Consider the following 21,529-nt stretch of genomic DNA (forward strand, 5'->3'; position numbering starts at 1 on the left):
CAGCTGAGTTGCCTGATCCCTTTAAAAGCAATTTTTTTACAGCCTCTTCGGCTGAAGAGGTTGTAGAAAAAATGCTTTTAAAAGTAAAAAAAAAATGGCCACACCCACCCAGTCACATTACCCGCCCCCCACAAAGCCACTCCCACAGAACTGGTAGTAACAAATTTTACATTTCACCCCTGCACCAGCCCCTTAGTCCCACTGTCTCTTGGGTTGCTTGCAGCTGCACTGAACAAACACTAGTGCGAGGCATCTGGATTGCCTGCCTCTCCCATGCCAGTGCCGATGCCGGTGCGCAAGCCTCCCACGAGCCTCTCAAAAAGAGGGAAAAAGCAAAGCAGCTGGCCACAAAGCTGCCAGCTTCAGGGAAGCAGCCCAACAAGCAGAAGCACTGTGCCCAGAAAGAGAAAGGCAAAAGCGATATTTGCGCTGCCGCAAGGGGCCAGCCGGCTGCAGAGGTAAAGGTGAACTCTGGGATGGCAGCAGTACTCCGGGAGGGAAGGTGGATGTCCTGGGGCTGCATATGTGGTGCTGCTACTGCCGCCCATCTTGGCCCCAGCACAGCGGCTGCGTCTCCCCCAAGGGCCAGCTGCCCACCTGCTGGTCGGGCCGCCCTGGAAGTGGCGTGTCTCCTGTCAAAGACTGGAGGGGACCAGATCTCGGAAGGGAAGTGGGCATGGGGACCACTGGGAAGGCCGCATGGAAGGCAGGCAAGCATGGCAGGGCTGCGGGGAAGGGAGTAGGCTGCTAGCTCCCTTCCCCGCGGCCAGGTGGCCCCAACATTCTTGCTTGTGTGCCTTCCATGCGACCTTCCCAGCAGTCCCCGTGGCCAGCTTGTAAAGGCAGGCAAGCACCTGGGGAGCGTTTTTACTAGTTCAGCAAACCATTTAAAATCACCACTACCGGTATGTACGATCCGGTCTGAACTGGTCAAATTTCACCCCTGCACTATATGCTTGTATTTTGGCCTTTTCCTAAAGTTAAACACTGTTTGAAAACTTTATTTACCTTTGCTTTTTACAGAATGATAAACCTTCCTGAATGGAGCTGGAGAAAATTTAAACCAGGAAATTTTGAAAGCAATCTATCAGTTGATTCAACTTCAAAAATCAGTATTAAAGATAGTGACAGTAGCTTTTCCTTTCATTAGTACACTTGAATCTCAGCTTTTAATTCCTTCTCAGTTGTTTGCACTAAGTAAGCACTGCCTTTTTTTCTCTTCCTAAGCAAAGATAGCATCCCTTAACCATAGCTGCCTCTGGGTCTACCAGAGACTGCTTCCTGAAGAAGCTGAACCTGACTATCAAGCAAGGTGAACAAGCTAGTTACAATCTAATCCAGTGTTTCTCAGTCTTGGCTACTTTAAGAGGTGGGGGCATCAACTCCCAGAATTCCCCAGCCAGCATGGAGAATTCTGGGGGCTGAAATCCCCACTTTTTAGAACATAGAATCATAAGGATGGAAGGTATATTGGAAGACAGTTATCATGTCCCCTCCCCAATCCTTCTCTTCAATAGACTAGACCAGGGGTCTCCAACCTTGGTCCCTTTAAGACTTGTGGACTTCAACTCCCAGAGTTCCTCAGCCAGCTTTGCTGGCTGAGGGACTCTGGGAGTTGCAGTCCACAAGTCTTAAAGGGACCAAGGTTGGAGACCCCTGGTCTAGACATTTCTAGCTTCCTCAACCATTCATTATACTTTTTGGACCTCCAGATCTTATCATCTTCTCTGCACACATAGGTCTCAGTGCCTTTTTTGTGTGATGGTGATCACAACTGTATGAAGTATTTCAAGTGTGGCCTCACTAATGCGGTATATAAGTGGCATTATCACTTCTCGTGATCTTTATGTTATCCCTCTGTTCATGCATCCCAAGACTACACTGGCTTTTTTGGCAGCGGCAGCACATTGCTGGCTCAAACTTAAGTGGTCATCTTAAAGTCATCTCAAAGTCACCAAGCTTGAGAAACAATGATTTAATCTTTTGAATAATTTTGCACTGTTACAGCCATAGAGTTGGACATGTATTTCAGGATTTTCTAGCCCATCTATCAAATAAGTGGAGTAGTGTTTGAATTTAGGCATACTAATTCAGAAGAGGATCAGGCAGGGGCCAATCTTTAAGCAAAAGCGGAAGGACTGTTAGGCTTCTTACCAAGGAAACCAGAAGTCTTCCAGGTAGAGATTTAAGGACACAGCTTTCTAACAGACATGTTTATTGCAAGTACTAAGGAAGCCATTAAAAAGAAATCCAGCCAGGATCATGTAATATACAAGGTGTAGTTATAATAGTTGGGTAATTTTATTTATGTGTAACATTTGTATAGCTGCCCATCTTGTACTGAACTCTGGGCAGATTGCAATCAAAAATTTCATGTGCCTTTTCTTCCTTCCCATGAGGCAGAGCAGGTGGCCTTATTGTCTTGAATGGGAGGAGCTTTATTTTTGTAATGGTCTCAGGCGGTTTGCTTTTTGCTAGAGCAGGATCTCACTTTGTGTGCTGAAGGACTCTCTTGAGCTCTCCTTCAAGCACCCAATGACTACCACCTGCCTTGAGGATAGATAGCATTTGCTCCTCTGCCTTGAATCACAAAAGGCACAGCTACCCACTTAGGTAGTTGCCCTAATCCTGCCTGATCTGTGAGAAGAGGAACCCAAGAAGACCTGGACCCCAAATCTCTACACTTTCTCCACTGTTTCCATCCATCCATCTTTCCTCTCGAGTTCTGCTTGCTAATACAGTCAGGAAGGACACCATCTTAAAGTTTCTATCCTAGAGAGCAGCCTACTAAAACATTCCATTTTTGTTCCTGATTATATACTGTCAGGTTAAACTGTTTTCTTTCTTTCTGTTGTCAGATTTTCTATTTTTTGACATCTCAAGGGTTTGAATAGACAGATTTTTAGACTACAGTTGTAGCGCTGTCTTAGATCCCGAACTGAGTGTTTTTTACATCGGGGCTGAGGAATGGCCTAATAGAATGGAAAATGATAGAAAAGAACCGGCAGGATAAGAATACACACTATTAGAGTTCAGGACATTTGGGGCAAGATCAGGGAGACCCAAAGTAAAGTTCCACTTGATATGGAATTCACTGGGTGACTTTGGCTCATTTTACCTCAGTCCAATGAGGGGAAAATAAAATGTGGAGAGATTCTGCCATGTACCTTAAAGTTTCCTCAAGAAATAAAGGATACAAGTATATAGATAGGTCTAGAATTACCACATTTTTTTCTTAGCATGTTTCCTAAAAAGTCCAGCTGGAGAAACTGTTCGTGTCATGCAGGCATTTGGAAGGCTGAATTACTCCTGAAAGAGTCTGTGTGGTACATTAGCGGGAAGGAATATTTAACCACAAATGTGCTAGGCAATCATGAATAAGCCACTGTTGCTCATCTCCCAGCCCGAGGGAGACAATATGAGCCTGTCTTGTGAGGCTACCGCATGATGTACTGGAATGTTAAATCTGATCCCGCCCAAATGCTAAAAACATGTTTATGCTTAATAGTCCTAAAAAAGCTAAAAGGGAAAAGCACAACTGTACCATTTCAGAGGGCTATCAGTGTTGATTGGCAGGGAAATGGTTAGGATCGCAGGCAGCTAAAATGGCTTTTCTACCCCTCAACTGTACAAAGTCTATTTGTCAGCTAGCAATGGAATGCTGATCTTCAGGATTCCAAGGATCATTCTTGGAAGTAGGTAGTGCTCTCTAATACAATGGATTTTTTTCTTTATGTAGTGTTTGTGCTGGCGGGATGAAGTGGGGAGGATTTTAAATATCCTCTAAGGCAGAGGTGCCAAATTTGATTTCATTGAGGGCCGCATCAGGTTTGTGTTTGAACTCAGGGGGTGTGGGAGGCATGGCCAGGGAGCGTGGCCAGCTCGAAGTCCATTTTCAGCTGTGACTGCCTCGTGCAACCCTCTGCCAGTGAAAATGGAGCTTGGGGAAGGGGCACATGCCCCCCTCCCAGCTCCATTTTCACTAGCAAATAGCTGCAGGAGGCTGTTGTGGTCGAAAACTGAGCCCAGGAGGACTGTGTGCAGCCCTCCCAAACTCCATTTTCGCTGGAAGAAGCACCATGGGTCGGTCCTTCACTGTTTCCAGGATGGCCCCACGGGCCAGATCTAAGCACCCCATGGGCTGGATCTGGCCCCTGGGCTTTGAGTTTGACTCCCCTGCTCTAAGGTTTTTATTTTTCAAGGCTAGGGAGGTCTTTCCTAATTCCTGCAAAGAAAAGATGACGCTATGGAACACAAATTGCAAAATATTTGCTGGGAGAACACAGAAGACAACATCCTTTTCTTTAAGGAAAATGCTTTTCAAATAGGGTATACAGGTTGTCCTTGACTTACAACAGATTATTTAGTGACCGTTCAAAGTTACAACGGTACTGAAACAAGTGATTTATGACCATTTTTCACACTTATAATCATTGCAGCAACCTCATGGTCATGCAATCAAAATTCAGACGCATGGCAACTGATCCATATTTATGACTGTTGGGTCAACTGAGCCCAAAATTTATGTTGTTAAGTGAGAAGTTTGTTAAGTGAGTTTTGCCCCGTTTTATGAATTTTCTTGACACATTTGTTAAGTGAATCACTGCAGTTCTTACATTCGTAACACAGCTGTTAAGTGAATCTGGTTTCCCCATTGACTTTGCTGGTCAGAACGGTGCAAAAGTGGATCACATGACTCCAGGATGCTGGAACTGTCATAAACCTGAGTCAGTTGTCAAGCATCCACATCAGGGACGGGTTCCAAATCCCATCACTACCGTTTTGCTCATGCACATGCGGGCCACTTCTGCGCATGCACAGAAGCTTCTGCACATGTGCAGAAGTGTCCGGGCGGAGACTCCAACCGCCACCGCTACCAGTTCACCCAATCCGGTGCGAACCAGTCGCAACCCACCACTGATCCAAATGTAAATCATGTGACCATAGGGATGCTGCAATGGTCATAAGTGTGAAAAATGGTTCATAAATCACTTTTTTCAGTGCCGTTGTAGCTTTGAATGGTCACTAAATGAACTGCAAGCACTACCTGTATTTATACGAATAGTTATCAGTACCTTTAAAGTTGCTGGTGGATTTTACTCAAGGAAAGATTAATTGTGTAATGAGAAAATTTCTTTTGGGGAAAAAATAGGACAATGAAAGAATATATGTAAGTTTTATAAATATATAATATTATATTATTTATATTATTTATAAAAATAATAAAGGCAGGTTAAAAATCTAATAAACAAATAAATATCACATTAGGCAACGTGCATGACTAAAATACACACAGCATGGAGCCACAGCATTTATCCTCTAAGCAATGGACATATCTCTGTATCATTTATCCAACAAAGCCCTGAATGAGTATTAGCTCTAAACCAAAATATTTTCAGCTTGTAAGAAATGTAGGTAGCCTACATTTTATGTCCAACCAGCCTGCCTTTGGAGACTACAGTCCTGAATTGTGAGGATCTTACTACACAATGGGATTAAGTCTAACTAGTTGTGAGAAAGCAGGTTTTAACACTGGGACTCCTATGACTGTTAAAACCAAGTAACAGAAATTTTATAGAACAAGGGGTATGGGTGGGCCACTGGGGTTTGCAATCCCACTACATTGTAGATAGTGGCAAGCAACAAGACCGTTTTGCCCTAAGCATTGCAATTTATTAGACCAACAATATATTCTAGCAAGTGTATATTTGACACATGATGAGGGAGAACATTAGTTTCTCCATTAGTTTGCACCAGAGAGAATCTCTCTATCCTCTGAATGTCTCTCTGACATTTAGAATTATAATTTTCCATAGTTCTTGAGAATTCAGAAAAAGTAATGCAATGATCCCCCCCCCACCCCGCAATTCAAAACTCTCCATACTTGAGTCACAAATAGTAGAGACCACAGATGGCTGGAACCATTAATCTTATTCTAATTCTCCTCTTCAGGTTAAATAATGGCAGATTCGAGACAGACAAAAAGAAACACTCTTTCATATACATATAGAGCATAGCTAAGTTTTGGAATTTGCTGCTTTCATATATTGATAACTGGAAATAGAAGCCAATTTGATTGAAGTAGAAACCAAAAAATGGTGGACTTTAATTAAAGAGCTGTGACAGTTAAAAAGCTGGTGGTAAGATGATAGCAACTGTGCTCTTACAAATTAAGTGGGGTGCTTAGCGTAACATGTCATCAAGAATTTTATTGGATTCTGTTTGATACCCTGAACACTGAAGTCCGGCTTATGGGTCTCCCATAACTTTTCCACTGGTGAGAATGGACGTTGGGGTCCTCATTCATTGTTGCAGCTGCTAACAAAAAAGAAAGTCGTGAAGTTGGAAGCAACTTTATTTGATTGTCCTTACTAAAAACCGAATAGCAAAAAAATGGCTTCGATATTATTACTTTCAAATGTATTCATTTATTTATTACTCAAATTTACATTGCCACCCACCTCATAGAAAGTGACTTCGGGCAGCATACACCATTTCAATAAAAACAGTAAATAAATATGACGACCATTATTTAAAACCATTATATAATAATTATTACAAAGAATTAGAAATTATAAAAACAGAGCTAAAACAGGAGAAGAAAATAATAAATGGAAGGATGTTAATAATAAGAGAGCCACCTCATGAGTTCACCTGTCCCCTCAGAGATTGGGAGGCCAATCTTATCTCTGGAGACAGAAAATTGCATAATATGGGCACCACAGCAGAAGAGGCCCACTGTCTAGACTAGGGGTCTCCAACCTTGGCCGCTTTAATTCTGGCGGATTTCAACTCCCAGAATCCCCCAGCCAGCAAAGCTGGCTGGGGAATTCTGGGAGTTGAAATCCACCAGGCTTAAAGCTGCCAAGGTTGGAGAGCCCTGGTCTAGAGTAAGTCACTTATAATTTATAAATAACATTGGGTTTCATTTCATGAGGGAAAGTTATAAACCCACAGTGCTTTAAGTGGGACACAAACTGCTTATGTCTTACAAATGAGACAATATCTTATGATGAAGTAACTGAACAGTCAAAGGGATAAATTCCAAATGTGTAATGCTGAAAAAGGAAGCAAAAACTATCAAGAAGCTTTATGTAATTCAATCAGTTTAACATTACTCAACTGTCACAGAGAAGAGGCGATTGACTTACTCTCCAAAGCACCAGAGGCAGAACAAGAAGTAACGGGTGAAAGTTTGTCAAGGAGTGATCCTACCTAGAAGTAAGGAGAAATTTCCTGACAGTGAAAACAATTAATCAATGGGATAGCTTGCTTCCTGGAGTTCTGGGTGCTCCATCACTGGAGGTTTTCAAATAAAAATCATTCGGTGGCGCAGTGGTTAGAGTGCAATACTGCAAGCTACTTCTGCTGGTCACCAGCAGTTTGGCAGATCGAATCTCACCAGGCTCAAGGTTGATTCATCCTTCCATCCTTCCGAGGTGGGTAAAATGAGGACCCAGATTGTTGGGGGCAATAGGCTGACTCTGTAAAATCGCTTAGAGAGGGCTGTAAAGCACTGTGCAAGTGGTATATAAGTCTAAGTGCTATTGCTATTCTGTTTCCATATAAAATAAATTTCTCTACCAATGATTGCAGAAATTCTGAGCGTGATTCAGAGGTTTCATAAAACCAAATTTAATATAATTTTTTTGGAGGTGGAGGGAGATAAGTTATCTTGCAAGTTGAGTATTCCATCTCATGATGATTCCTCTCTATCTGGTTACAGGCTCCCTACTTCTTACTAATTCCTACTACCCTAATTCTAGGACAGGATTCAGTTTCAGAGACCTGGAGGGAGTGGGGAGGAAGGTTAATGGGCTGGTGTCCCTTTCTCCCTCTTTTTAAAAACATTTTCCTGTACATAACTGCCCACAGTTTTGGTATATTTAAATCATATACAGTTTTGCTACTCACCCGTATTTTCATGGAAAGTTTGCAAGCTGGATGATTTTAGTACGTGCTTATATATAGCATTATTCACTCTTCCTTTTCTAGATAGCTGCTTCTTTGCCCTCCTATGACATCTCTCAGCAGAAGAGCAGATACACTACAGATAGTCCTTGACTTACGACCACAATTTCCACTACTAATGAGACATTTGTTAAATGAATTTTGCCCCATTTTACAACCTTTCTTGCCAAACTTGTTAAGTGAACTGCTTCAATTAAGTTAGTAACACGGTTGTTAAATTAATCTGGCTTCCCCATCGATTTTGCTTGTCATAAGATCACAAAAGGGGATCACATGACCCCGGGAAATACATAAATACCAATCTGTGGTCAAGCATCTGAATTTTGATCAGGTGACCATGGGGATACTGCAAGAGTTGTAACTGTGAAAAAACACTCATAAGTCACCTTTTTCAGTGCTGTTGTAACTCTGAACAGTCACTAAACAAACTGTAAGTCGAGGACTATCTGTATCTCCAATTCTGGCAAATTTCTTATGAAGTTCTGCTGTTTCCTCTATTGCAGACTATGTGTATTGCAGACTATATGTACACTGAGAGCATATGCACCAAGACAAATTCCTTGTGTGTTTAATCACACTTGGCCAATAAAAAATTCTATTCTATTCTATTCTATTCTATTCTATTCTATTCTATTCTATTCTATTCTACATTGGCCTGGCCCTGGACTAACCTCAGCATGAAAGGCAGCTGGTGCAATTCTTCTTACTTTGGGCTCTGGAAATTACTACATAGGTGGTAGTTCAAAAAGTTCACAGGAAACAGTGTCCTTCCCTCTTCCCTTGACCCATTTCCGACCTTTATGCCTGTCCCATGACCTTTCCCAGCACCGATTCTCTTTTTAAAACTTCCCAGATACTCACCTTTTTGGCTTGTTCCTGCAAGGGTTACCCCCCCCCCTCAAAAGCCAACGAAGCCAAACCGCACCTGGCGGATGTTCAGCCCTGTCCTCACCTGGTCACGGTGTGAGTTCAGGGACTTGCCGGTCGGCTTGCTGCAAAACAACCCAGCCCAGAGCAAGAGGAAGTCGTGGGAGTCATACAAGCGCCTCGTCAACGCTCTCCCGGGCTAAGCCCCGACTCCTGGTCGACAGAGCCGCTAAGTGCGGCCGCTGTCTCTTTAAGAGAGCTTTCTGCCCAGGTAAAGGGGGCGGAGCCTCCGCTCTCCCTCTCCCCCCTCCCTCTTTTCCTTCCCTCCGCGTCTGTCGCCGGGGATTAGCAGCTGCAGCCAGCTCAGCGCCGGAGGATCAGGCTCGCCGGGGGAGCGAGAGCCAGATTGAGATTGCGCGGGGTGGGCTGGGGATGCCGGCATCTACGTTCGCCCTCCCGCCCTGGTGCAACTCGGACGCTCCTCCTAGAGAGTGAGCAAAGGAGGCGAAAGAGGAGGAAGCGCAGCTTTGGGTTTCGCGCTGGGATTCCACTTCCTGGAGGGGCCCTCCCGGTGCACAGGTCTCCTGGGTTCCCTGCTTGGCCGAGGGACAGGAGCCGCACCCGACCACAATGAAGGACCGGCTGGAGCAGCTGAAAGCGGTGAGTATCGGCCGCCCCGCCACTAGATCTCCCACCCGGAGGAGCTGCAGGGAGATCCGGGTGAAAGAAGAACCTGGAATGGAAACCCCTTGAAGTCTTTTCACTTCGTAAATATACACCAGATCCAGCAGCGGGAATTCATTGACACGGGGGGGGGGGAGGCGTTCGGTCCCCTCCAAATCCATCTGGATGCGCTTACAGAGTCATTTTTGGGAGTGGGGGAGTATATAATTCAGGGACAGTGCAGCTCGTCCTCGACTTGCCACCACAATGGAGCCCAAGATTTTTGTTGTTAACTGAGACATTTGTGAAGTGAATTTTGACCCATTTTACAACTTGCCTTGCCTCAGGTGTTAAGTGAATCACTGCAGTTAGTAACCCGGTTATTAAGTGAGTTTGGCTTCCCCGGTGACTTTGCTTGTGAGAAGGTAAGGTCTTGGGATATAGCAACCGTCATAAATATGAACCAGTTGCCAAGCATCTGAATTTTGATCATATGATCGTGGGGATACCAGAAAGGTTGTAACTGTGAAAAACAGTCCTTTTTTTTCAGTGAACGGTCACTGAACAAACCATTGTAAGTCAAGGACTACCTGTATTGCCCCACTTCTTAGGAAAAAGCAAGCTGAGAGCATATCTGTCTGTTCGTTGATATCTCCATTAAAAATAGCAAAGGGACTGTAAGCCTGGCAGGCTGCAAAACGTGCTGCAAAACTTGCTGCAAAAGTTCAGGTAGAAGGTGTGGGAAGAGGAAACAGTGGGCTGAAGCTAGGCATTCAGGCCAATTCTGAAAGAATGCCAACACTCCTTAGCACCCAGGGTGTACGGTACAACCTGCAGGGCACGCAAATCCTAGGGGCCCACTACTGTTACCAACCTGTGTTTCTGAGTCAATGAGAAGAGTCATCTGGTTGTAGCAGTGTAGTCCCATTAATAACAAACTTAATTCAAGTACTTGGAGAAGGAGAGACAAAGTAATGCCTTGGTAGTCTTCAGAAGGTTGAGGAGAGTTAATAGAGGAGTGCCACCCATTTCTTTCCATGCCTGAAGAACATAAATAGAATCCGCAGCTTCCTCCTATTTGATTTCCCTCCTTGTGACATTCGGGTTTTATCTGGTAAACGTAGCCTTGTTGCTAAACTACGAGCCTGGAAACAAAGCTGTACTGAGATGTCATGAGAGGGTTAGGCGTATCATGAGCTTAGATTCCTACTTTATTTTATCTCTTACACTGACTTATTGAATGACTTGCAGCTGCTGAAGGTCACACAATTTAGAACATCTTTTCTTTTAAAGGTCCTTTGGAGCATAAGGAACGAGCTTTTTGTTAAAACGTGGTGCAACTAACCATTTTATAGTTTCCATTTTTAAACTGTTTGAGCCATTTGCAAAAAATAAAATAAAATATGTATCTGGTTTTAAGACAAGTTTGCTTGTAATTCTCATCCAGTGCATCATTCTTGTGTAAGCTACTTGTTCTTAGCATGGGGTTGATATTATAAGGCTGGTTGTTCAGCTCAGGTCATTGGCAGAAGGACAGCTTCTCATTGGCTGCATTGCCAAAATATATTGTTAGTTCAGTATGTGTGTCAGGCTTTGTAGAAGCCTGGATGTTGGGAAGGCCTTTTGTACTGTCAAATTCCTAGGTAGGCTGGTTGTTTTCTCAGAATAAAGTTATATGTGATCTTTATACTTGCTGGGATACAGAATTAGCCATTTTCTGAGTACTGCTTGTCTCATGAAATGAACCAGTTGCTTAGTGCCACAACAGACATTGTGTCCCAGTCACTGGAAGTAGGAAGTAAGTTAGGATTATTACAAGCATGGCTTAATTTATAGAAGAAGAGATGTTCAGGTCATTTTGTGAATTTGCGCTGTTTTTTTACACATGCAAAGCAGCAGTTTGTATAATCATGATTTATTAAAGAAACTACAATTTGTTGAATTCAGCCCCTATATTTAACAAGAAAGGATTGTTTACATGCCACAGTAGTTGAATTCACATATGTGATAAAACCCAAGGAAACAAACCATGTTTCAGCTTGGTATGGTGTACACATTCCAATCCTGCAAAAAAGAAAAGGCTGCGTCATAAGAAGGAGGGTGCTGGGGAGGTTACTTGGTAGGTGCTATCAACATGCATTTCTTTTACATTTCACATGATCTGAGATTAAGTTCTGACCATGTGACTGCAGATAATCTGCAGGAGATGAAAATAGGAAGGCAAAAAACCCACAGGAGAAATAATGCTGGCTAACAGAAAAAGAACCTGTGAATTTTCTTATGTTGCTGGACTGCAACCCTCAGGCGGCCTGGCCAGTTATGAAGGATGCTGAAAATTTTAGTTCAGCAATATCTAGAGGCCAAAGGATTCCAAATTTAGACTTTGTGTGGGGTCAACTTAGTCTTTGAGTTGAGTTGGATTGATAGCTTTCCTTGGGTGGGCTTGATTTATTACGGTAAATTAAATTTGCCGTAGACTTTTTCATCAGGCTTGTTTTCCAGTTCAGCTGATAACATATTAAATAAAACTGTCAAACAGCTGAAGTTAGAATTCAGATTTTAGAGGAAGACATAAAAAAGAAGACCAGTAACAGTTCCCCTACATAGAAATTAGCAATAATAAGAATTCTCCAGTGTTGATAATGCAACAATTAACTCTGTGACAGAAGCATATAATGTGTTGTCCCAAAATAACATTTACATCCTTAAAACTCTGGGTTCATTTTTCAAAGCTCCTCCAAAAATTGTAACCATCTGTAATTATTCATGTGATAAATGAGGAGATTATTAATTATGCTGGGAATATTTCTATTCCCATAACTAAAAAGACTTGATTTGGTCCACTTTTGATAGTATGATCCCTAGCACAGCATCAAACAGCCCATAATAGTGCTTCTTAAAAAGACTAAGTACACTTGTTATAATGAACGAGAAACCCTGCTTTAAGATTTATGAAATCAAATTGTTAATTACTTTTAATTGAGCTGTTTCAATCTGCCTTTTGCTTTGAAGATTTGCTATTCTTGCTGAATTATATTGATATGGGGTCAGTAATCTAATTTCTTAGGGATATTTGCTTGCTCTTAAAATAGACATTGGATCTGTGCCTACTTATTGTTTAGTTTGTAATCTTGTGTCTCCTCAGAGCAACCAAAGAATTGTAAGCATTTAGTCAGCTTTCAACATATAGTACGCTATAATTAATCTTCTACTTTTACTGAAAATGTGTGAAACAAAAGTATCTCTTAGTTGTTAAGGTCAAACAAAGTTCCTCTTTTAAAAACAAATTGTGCTCTTTGCTTATAAGATACAGATGATTTTTTATAATAAAGTGGAACTGAATCATTTTTCTTTACAAATTTTAAATTAGGCAACCTGAATTCTGCAGAAATTCTGTACATTTGCATTTTGCTTTCAATGTGTGTAATTCATTTTTCCTGCTCAAGTCATTGAGCAATATAACTGACTGTGCTGCATATTAAAAACCCGATTGTAGGAAAAGTAACTGAATTTCCTTCCGGTAAAAACTTCCCAGGCATTTCAATAATTTTTTTTAAAGTGCAGATTTTAAATAGTAAAATAATGAATCATCACCTATTTTACCCTTGAACAGAATTTTGAAGCAAATATGGTGGTAATCTTTTATTTATTTTATTTATTTATTTATTTATTTTGATTGGGAGCAAGTAAATTATCTTTCTCATTATCTTTAATCTGAAATATAGATTGTTTCCTGATTGCTTATTTGGTTATCATTTAGTGTTGTATCATTAAGTGTTAAATTTGTACCCTATGACCATCACTAAGTGTTGTGAATGTTGTACCTTGATGAAGGTATCTTTTCTTTTATGTACACTGAAAGCATATGCACCAAGACAAATTCCTTGTGTGTCTAATCACACTTGGCCAATAAAAAATTCTATTCTATTCTATTCTATTCTATTCTATTCTATTCTATTCTATTCTATTCTATTCTATTCTATTCTATTCTATTCTATCTTTAATCTGAAATGTTTGTATGTGAGTGTTTTGGATTGTAATGATAATCCTATGAACCAGAATACCTGGAAGTTTGATTCCTTACACTTTCCATAAATTCTTCTTTCTGCATAGCTCTGAGGAGAAGTGCGGGATTTATGAATCTTTTATTTCAGGAGTCCCCATCCCCTGGTCCGCAGGCTGTTACCGGCCCATGGCTTGTTCCCTATACCACTATCTTGCTTTGCTGGCACAAAAGTTAATCCAGTGAGAGAAATCACCTTTTGTTTTCTCCTGCTGAACTTGAAGGGCTGAACTCTCTGCTTTCCTGTATTTGGAGGGTCCAAAGTCCATGAAACCAGTAACATTGAGAGAATGGACCACGGTTATGATGACCTTGCACAAATGAACTACTTGTTTCTCTGCCCAGCTTCAGAAAGAGCCTGGCGAAGGGAGGAAAAGAGTGACAGATTTAGTCAGGATTATAAAACCATCAATCAGGAGGAGAGAAGATAAAATGCTCGGGAGAGAGAAGGGGATTAATTTTATTTTTATTCCTCTGTGAACTTAAGTTCCAAACAGGCAGTGATTTTATAGAGAACTACAATTAGGGAGGGAGTTTCTGGACAAGAGTTTATGACATTTTCCCCCCTTCTTGATGGAAAAGGTTCCAGGTGGAGGGGGAACATTCAGGAAGAGAAACGTTCCAGCATGGAGTTTTCCCCCAGCTTCCTTGGCAAAACTGCATATAACATTCCTTGAGGGTTATATCCATGACAGAAGCAGAAGCCTATGTCCTGCGGTGCTTTCAATTGTGGTCTCATCTGAGTGAGAACATTGGCTCTTGAGGATATTCCTTCAAATATCAGAGGAAAAATCACATTGCCGGATGCTGTTTCTGTGTTTGGGGACCTGAGTGGCTTGGATAAACATTTAGCCTCACTATCTGGGCCACATAATTTTCTCTTTGTGTAATGATTTGTGCGCTACCTCCACAAGCATGTAAATCTTTCACTATGTCATCTGAAATGTGAAATGATGTGCCCATAAACATGCTTTTACTTTTCTTTAAAGGGAAAGTGAAATTGTTTTGGGGCACATATTAGTGTTCTGAATATATTACTGTACCCCACTTCCTTCATATTTAGTTCCTGAAGTGGATGTATACAGCTTGAACTCTACAATTTGGTTGTCCATTATAAGAGGAAAGCTTCAATTTCCCATCTCTTTACAATTTAGTAATACAACAAGGTGAGATGTGAAAAGTCCATTTCTTTCTTACACAAGAATTGTAGACTTAATTGGAGGCTAATTAATTAATCTGACCCAATGCCCAATTCAGAATATACAACTGAGAACTAATCCGCTAGCTTTGTTTAAATTGTTTCAAGTTACCTGCTATTGTCTAAGACTGCCCCCACCCATGCAGACAAGCAAATCACCAAAATATAAACTGACAGCAAACAGCAATCCTTGACTAGCACTGATGATGTTACCTAGTTTGGGTAATGAAACGTCTGTAAGAAAACAAGCAAGCTCAGAGAGCACCAAGGACTCCTCATTTCAACCCTGAACTACAAATAATCTCCTATATTTTTACCTGCTATTTACCACCATCCTTTTTTTAATCGAAGACAGTTCTGGATTGACCACAGCCCAAGGTTCATCTATCTAATATATCACTGTCATCAGTAAAATCTTAATATATTTAAAATATTATGACTTGTGGGCATTGAAAAGACATTGTTACTATATTTTAGGTATTTTTCTCTGCTTATAATCAGAAGCACTATACTTCAAAACTTGTATTTTAAGAGTGAAATACTGTGCAATTATAATAATTATATTTACCACATGAAGAATGGTATGTTCCTGATATGGCTGTTAATATCGGATCTGGAACTTATGTGAATTTGGATCTGGAACTTACGTGAATTTCTCTTTCCCTTCAGCCCCCTCTCCCCGTGCCCCCTCCTTGCCCTTGCATGAGTGAAATCTTTCCTTTTAGGAACTATTTAAATCCTAAAATCATGAGAATATCTGATTTTCTGTGTAAAAAAGCAAAGCTCCTAAAGCTTAAAACTCCACTCCTGGGTAAAGATCATCAGACAGAATGTAATGGCTTCTTACTATTTTTCTAAGAGGCAATTTTTCTTTTAAAAAAATGCCTGCCAACTAACAGATGAAGTTTGTTCTGTCAAGTGGAATTTGCTTTTACTGCTTTGGCTCATCAGTGATCAAGCCAAAAATACAGAACTTGTTTAAACCTCCAGGCAGAGTTTGAATAATTTGGTTGGTTATCCAAAGAAAACCCTTCAGAATAAGATTTAGAAATAAAGAGAGAAGGCATTTCTTCTGACTTTGATTCTTCACACTATGATAAATTCCATCTCTGAATCTAAACGGCAGGACCTTTAATCCTTTCTGCTTCATTGGAATGTGTATGTCTTGCAAGATCCCCACAAAATGAGCAAGTTACATTTTTATTAGACTAAACTACAAGTTACTTAAAAATGGAGCTGAAACTACAAAAGAAAGAATGAGTCAGATGGACAGGGGTGTCACTGCTCAAGACAAATTTATTTTTCAACATATTTAGAAATCTTTTGTTCCTCTCTTTAAAACCCCTAATTATTAAAAGCAAAATAAACAAAGTTTCTTGATAGATATATCTATAATTAAAAGGCAAATGTTTTAAACCTGCATTAGGAGGAAAATAATATCAGACTCGTGGTGTTTAAAGAGGTCTAGAAAATAAAAAAGATCATTAATTGGCACTTACAGATAAGTTTTACTGTAATTGTATTGTCCTTTTTAAAAAAGTTTACGCATCATTTGTGGTTATTGTCCTATTAATTTAAAACATGGGTTTAGAAAAATATACCATCTGTACTATTCACAATAGGTTGAAGTGCTTAATTGACTCTAACTGACCTCAACAGAAGTTGGACCAAGTTAACATTATATTTGGATGGGAGACTATTAGGAAATCTCAAGACTGCAGACTAGACTGGGAAATTTTTAAAAAATCTTAAAAGTGGCAATGTCAAGTGGTTTCCATCAACTACCAGGAAAACTGCATGAAACTCTAGGAAATGAGCTTCATTTGAGGGCATCTGTTTTTATTTTTTTCTCACCAGCTGTCAACAGGTTCTCTTCAGAGACAGGGATCACTCCTGCCAGCTGAGCTTCCAGCATATATGGAAGCTTTGATCTTGGAAAGCAAGCCTCCTACTCATTAGTAGGGAAGAGTGCTTTATACATACCAAGAAGTACTTATATTTATTTATATCCTGCTTTTATTATTCTTGTAAATAACTCAAGGCAGCGAACACACCTACTACCTTCTCCTCCTATTTCCCTCACAACAGCCCTGTGAAGTGAGTTGGGCTGACTGCCCAAAATCACCCAGTTGGCTTTCATGCTTAAGGCAGAACTAGAACTCATATTCTCCTGGTTTCTACCCTTTTTCTGCCTTTACCACTAGACCATATTTTAAATTATTCTTGAAGGAATAGTGACAGCAAATGGTTAAAGCAGGTTTTGCAAGAGTTATTCTTTTTATTTACTTGATACCACTGCAGTTCAGTACATGTAAAGGTTCCTACATGACAAATCTAATTACAGATTGTTGCTGGAACAGTTCTGTAGCATACAGAATCTTTGTGCTAAACTGTAGAAGTCAGCTTGCAAATAGACTAAAGGAACAGTTTGGGTGTATGGTATGGAAGTGAGGAAAACAGAATTATAGACTTTTTTATTTGCTTGCATAGCAGCCCTGTGAGACATTGAGTTGCTCTAAAATACGTGGTTTCTTCATTCATCTAAGCAGGAACTTGACATTTGGGCCTCCACCCTAACATCTGCTATTATGAAAGTTCGTCAGAATTGGTACTGCCAGTAACAGAACCAACTCTTCTGGGTAAGATAGTCAGACAGATACAGATAAGCCCCTTAACCTCTCGGCATATTCATTTATGGAGAAAACACAGGCACAATTAAATAGCATATATGTCCCTGTCAGATAACAGAATGCAGGCTGTTCATTGTGGTTTCCTGAATTAAAAACTGTAGATGTACTTCCTTAAAAAGATTTTTTTTTAAAGCTGGGGTGTATGTTAGAGGGTGTATGGACAGCGATTGCTGTGTGAACTGAAAAATGTGGAAGCTGAACAGGGATAATCGCATGATCTGGTAAAGGAGGGTGCTGCTTCTTCCCATCTCCCTCTGAATGGGGAACTGGCTAGATAGCTGCTTCAGTAGGTAATGTTTTGCAGAGTGTAGTAAGAGCAAAGGACTTCTGATGCATGTCACAGTTGAAGCCTGCAGGGAACATATGCCTAAAGTCTTTGGACCATGACAGTACAGTATACTATTTGAAGGGTACAGGAGGTTCTGTAGGATTGTAAGATTTATGGTCTTGTAAGAACAGATGACAAATTATTTTACTTAATCTTAATCACCTAATAGCCAAAGGTCCCTGGACACTGCAATAAAGCACACTGAACAGTACAGTTTTTGAATAAAAACATCTACAATAATATCTAATAAAATGGAAAATGAAATATATAAACCAGATAGAAGCAAGGCAGTATCATCTAAAACCATAGGAATTAAAAAACAATTAAACTACAGTTAAAAGGCAATTAAAAAGCCTGGGGAAATAGGTCTTCAACTGGTACTTGTCAGCCCCATTAAATAGACCAAACAATGAAATCAATTCAACTCCCTAGGACTCCCTACAACTATTTTTATTGAGACTAGTTAGAATAACAATGACTACAACTCTGATTTCTTGTACCTACTTCTAGTTTAGCGAATTAGGGAGGTGTCCATCTCAGCTGTTTATGAATGTTACATGGATGTTCTGGATTTTAAAAACACCCTTAGCCTCTCTTAGCTTGGTTTGCTGATCTCCCTAAGATCATTTTCCTTGTTCTCTACAGCACCAGAATAAGACCAATGTGGACATTAGGCAAAATACTCCTGCTTCCTTATTATTGTCATGTCAGTTGAATCTTTGCTTTGTTTTGGAGCAATTTTCTTTCCTGTTAATATTTTCTTTACTGAAAATAAGCTTTCTTTGCACAGTGTAAATTTAAATGTTGCTAAAGAAAATGCTGTATGATGATTGACATCAAATAATTACCTTACAAGTCTTATCTTTCTTTCCAGAATCATATGGATGCTTTGTACAACTTGATAGACAATAGCTAGGCTGATAAATTGTGTAAGGCATGGTAAGGAATCATGATTTATCACAGTGGTGGGCAACCTTTTTCCCTGCATTGCCAGAGTTTAGTGGTAAACTGATCCAATATTGGCATTGCAATATTTTGTGCTTTTGTTTTAAAATTAAAGGTAGGGTTGGGAGCAGGGGGGTTTGAGGGGATCAGAGTACTCCTATTTACTTAACACCCAACCCCCTGAAAAATAGCTATCATTTTAATAAAATCCATAATTAAAATTGGTTTTTAGGAAACCACAGATAGTAAACTGCAACTGTCATACAGGAATTCACATTAATGACATGTTCATTCCACCCAATGTGCTATGGATGGCTTTGAGAGGTGCCAAAATTAATGTTAACACTCAAGAAAGTTCATCAGTAAAAGTGTGGATTAAAACTCATTGTCCTTTTCAGGAAGTTCTTGTTTTAACCAGCTGTGGCACATGTGTCATAACATTTAAAATTGATAGGCATTTCCATATACATGTGGTTAAGATTGTAACTGTAAGCATGAAGATGCAGCCAGTTTTTGTTTGTGCACATCAACAGCAAATTTGTGCACAAAAGATCAAAGGAATCTCACAGTGAAGGATGCTTTTTGATCCAAAATTTTTCAGAAGCCTTCTTCAAGTAAAACTTTTGGATGATCAAGTTGTCAGCTTGATGAGTAAATGTTTAGGTTTGTTTTTCCTCTCTTAACTTGTATGCAGTGACTAGAAATTATAGACACTATAGAATTTTATTTCTGTCAACCCAACAGAATGTTGGAAATAGATTGTGGATCCTGATTCTGCCTATCTGTCTCCTGAAACAAAACAGGATCAAATGGCTATGTGGAAAGAAGCCAGCTTTAGAAAAAAAATGAGTTTGAAAATGGATCTCTGCAGAGGAAAAAATCCCCCAATTTTCCTCAATGCATCCTTCCTCAATGGAAGAGGCAGTTAGGCAATGACTTAGCATGTTGCTGACTGTTCTAGTCTAAGACATTTCCCATCAGATGACCTAGAGCTTCACATATGCAGTCTGCCTGTGCTTCCCAATATACATCAATAAATGAAATCACAACTTGTTATTTCATTATTCAGAAGAAAATAGAAACACTCCCACTGCTGGTAAAGTGATTGGAACAATTCCAGCAGTTGCGCACTACATATTTCCCCTTTATTTTACAAATTTATTTTACAAAATAACTAAAAATTGGGAAATGTGGGTTGAGATATAGGAGCAAATAACTTCACTTTTTATTTTGATCATTATATTCCTGAAAGTAAAGGTGCTTTTTTCCCCTCTAGCATGTTTAGAATGTGAGATATCTGAGGAATATGAGTGGGCAGGCTTGCACTTTCACTTAACCAGTTTTTCAATATCCTAATCATGGAAAGTAGGAAGGCTAGGGTTAGGGCTAAACATGTTTTTAAATAACTTTATTGTTTCTGTACTAAATAATTTTCCCAAGGGTAGAAACATTACTCTGCCCACAGAACAGAATTTAAACCAGGAACTCTACCTTTTAAATCTGTGTGACATTAAAAGTCAACTGACTGATTATAGCTTGATAACAAAGATGGAAAATATCGGATTCATTAAAGGCAAAGCATCTCTTGTAGAACGTTGTTTTTAATTAGCCTATTTTTAGAAACACAAAATAACTTGAGTGCCTAGTGCAATAATGGAAATATCCAGTACTTCCAGTTCATATTTTCCATTGTCAGGGTTTCTCAAGTTCAGCAATTTTAAGATGTGTGCACTTCAACTCCCAGAATTCCCCCAGCTTCTCATTGTTGTTTCTTCATCTGGTCATTGTCCTGTTCAACATTCTGGCTGGGAGAATTCTGGGAGCTGAAGTCCTCACATCTGAAAGGTGCTGAAATTGAAAAATATTCTGTTCAACCTTCCGTCCTGCAACCCAGCGTGTTGTGCTCTTTTCTTCCAACTCTATATCAACCATATGGTCCTAATATGTAGACTGGTTTAAATATGTGTTTGATATTGCCTGCCAACAGGGAGTGTTCTGTAGTTTGTACCAAGGAAACTCAATTTCAAGAGCTGGCATAGAAAGTTTTGCTATTAATGACAGCATCTTGGAAGTGGAATGTTAGACATTTATCAGTACTTTTGACCTTCAACAAATTAGGTGTGGGAGACTAGAAAAAATTGAAGGATGTACTAAAATGTGAAAACTGAATAAAAATATTGACAGCATTGGTTTGCAGCATTCTTATTTCCAAGATTCAAGTGCACTGGTGTCTCAGTAGAACTGCTGTGTATTTGGTAGGAAAAAGTCAGTAAATATAGTCTGTAATAATCATTAGCTGAGACATGGCTATAGCTCCAAAGGAGGAACAGAAGGTATGAAGAATATTTTAAGCTAATAGATAGAAGTGTTCCAAATCTTTGTCCCTGTATTTTTTGTAGTTCTGGGAGTACATATGTTCATTTTAGCTGTTCTGCTGATTTTTCCTCATGCCAAACTATAATCCACCTTTTCTCAATAATCTTTTCTGGTATTATAAATAAACTTGGGATCAGTGCTCCATCTGGTTAAAGATACTGTCTCTGTGTTGCTCCCAAGCACTGGAATGCACTCCCTTAGACATTGTATTTGGCCTCACTCTTCCTGCTTTTTAGGAAAAGAAGTAAAACCTTTCATCTGAAGCAGATTAGTTTGAATTAGTAGTCATTTAAAACATTCTAATAACATTTTAATCATATGAGTTACATTTTGTTGGCTTCTTGAATACTGTCTAGGTAGAAACGTGGATATCAATTGTGAATGACAACAGCCCTGACTCTGCCATTTCTGTAAGCCTGACTGAGCAC

General features: G+C 40.0%; 1 protein-coding gene across 5 annotated transcripts in view; it reads left to right on the forward strand.

Annotated features, from left to right (window-relative positions):
• Positions 1 to 3,551: 3,551 nt before the first annotated feature.
• STX3 (syntaxin 3) overlaps positions 3,552 to 21,529 on the forward strand; it is a 48,109-nt gene continuing 30,131 nt past the window's right edge. For 3 of the 5 annotated variants that reach the window (XR_009151856.1, XM_058154584.1, XM_058154571.1), the window contains exon 1: positions 9,045 to 9,498. Coding sequence is in view for 1 of the 5 variants with exons in the window: in XM_058154571.1 (XP_058010554.1) it covers positions 9,469 to 9,498 (30 nt within the window). In the remaining 4 variants the exon portion in view is untranslated. Of the gene's footprint in view, positions 3,696 to 9,044; positions 9,499 to 21,529 lie in introns of those variants that run through there. The other 2 variants (XM_058154592.1, XM_058154601.1) reach the window with 2 other exon arrangements.

This window comes from Ahaetulla prasina, chromosome 1 (genome assembly GCF_028640845.1).
Source record: "Ahaetulla prasina isolate Xishuangbanna chromosome 1, ASM2864084v1, whole genome shotgun sequence".
In the NCBI taxonomy this organism is placed as follows: domain Eukaryota; kingdom Metazoa; phylum Chordata; class Lepidosauria; order Squamata; family Colubridae; genus Ahaetulla; species Ahaetulla prasina.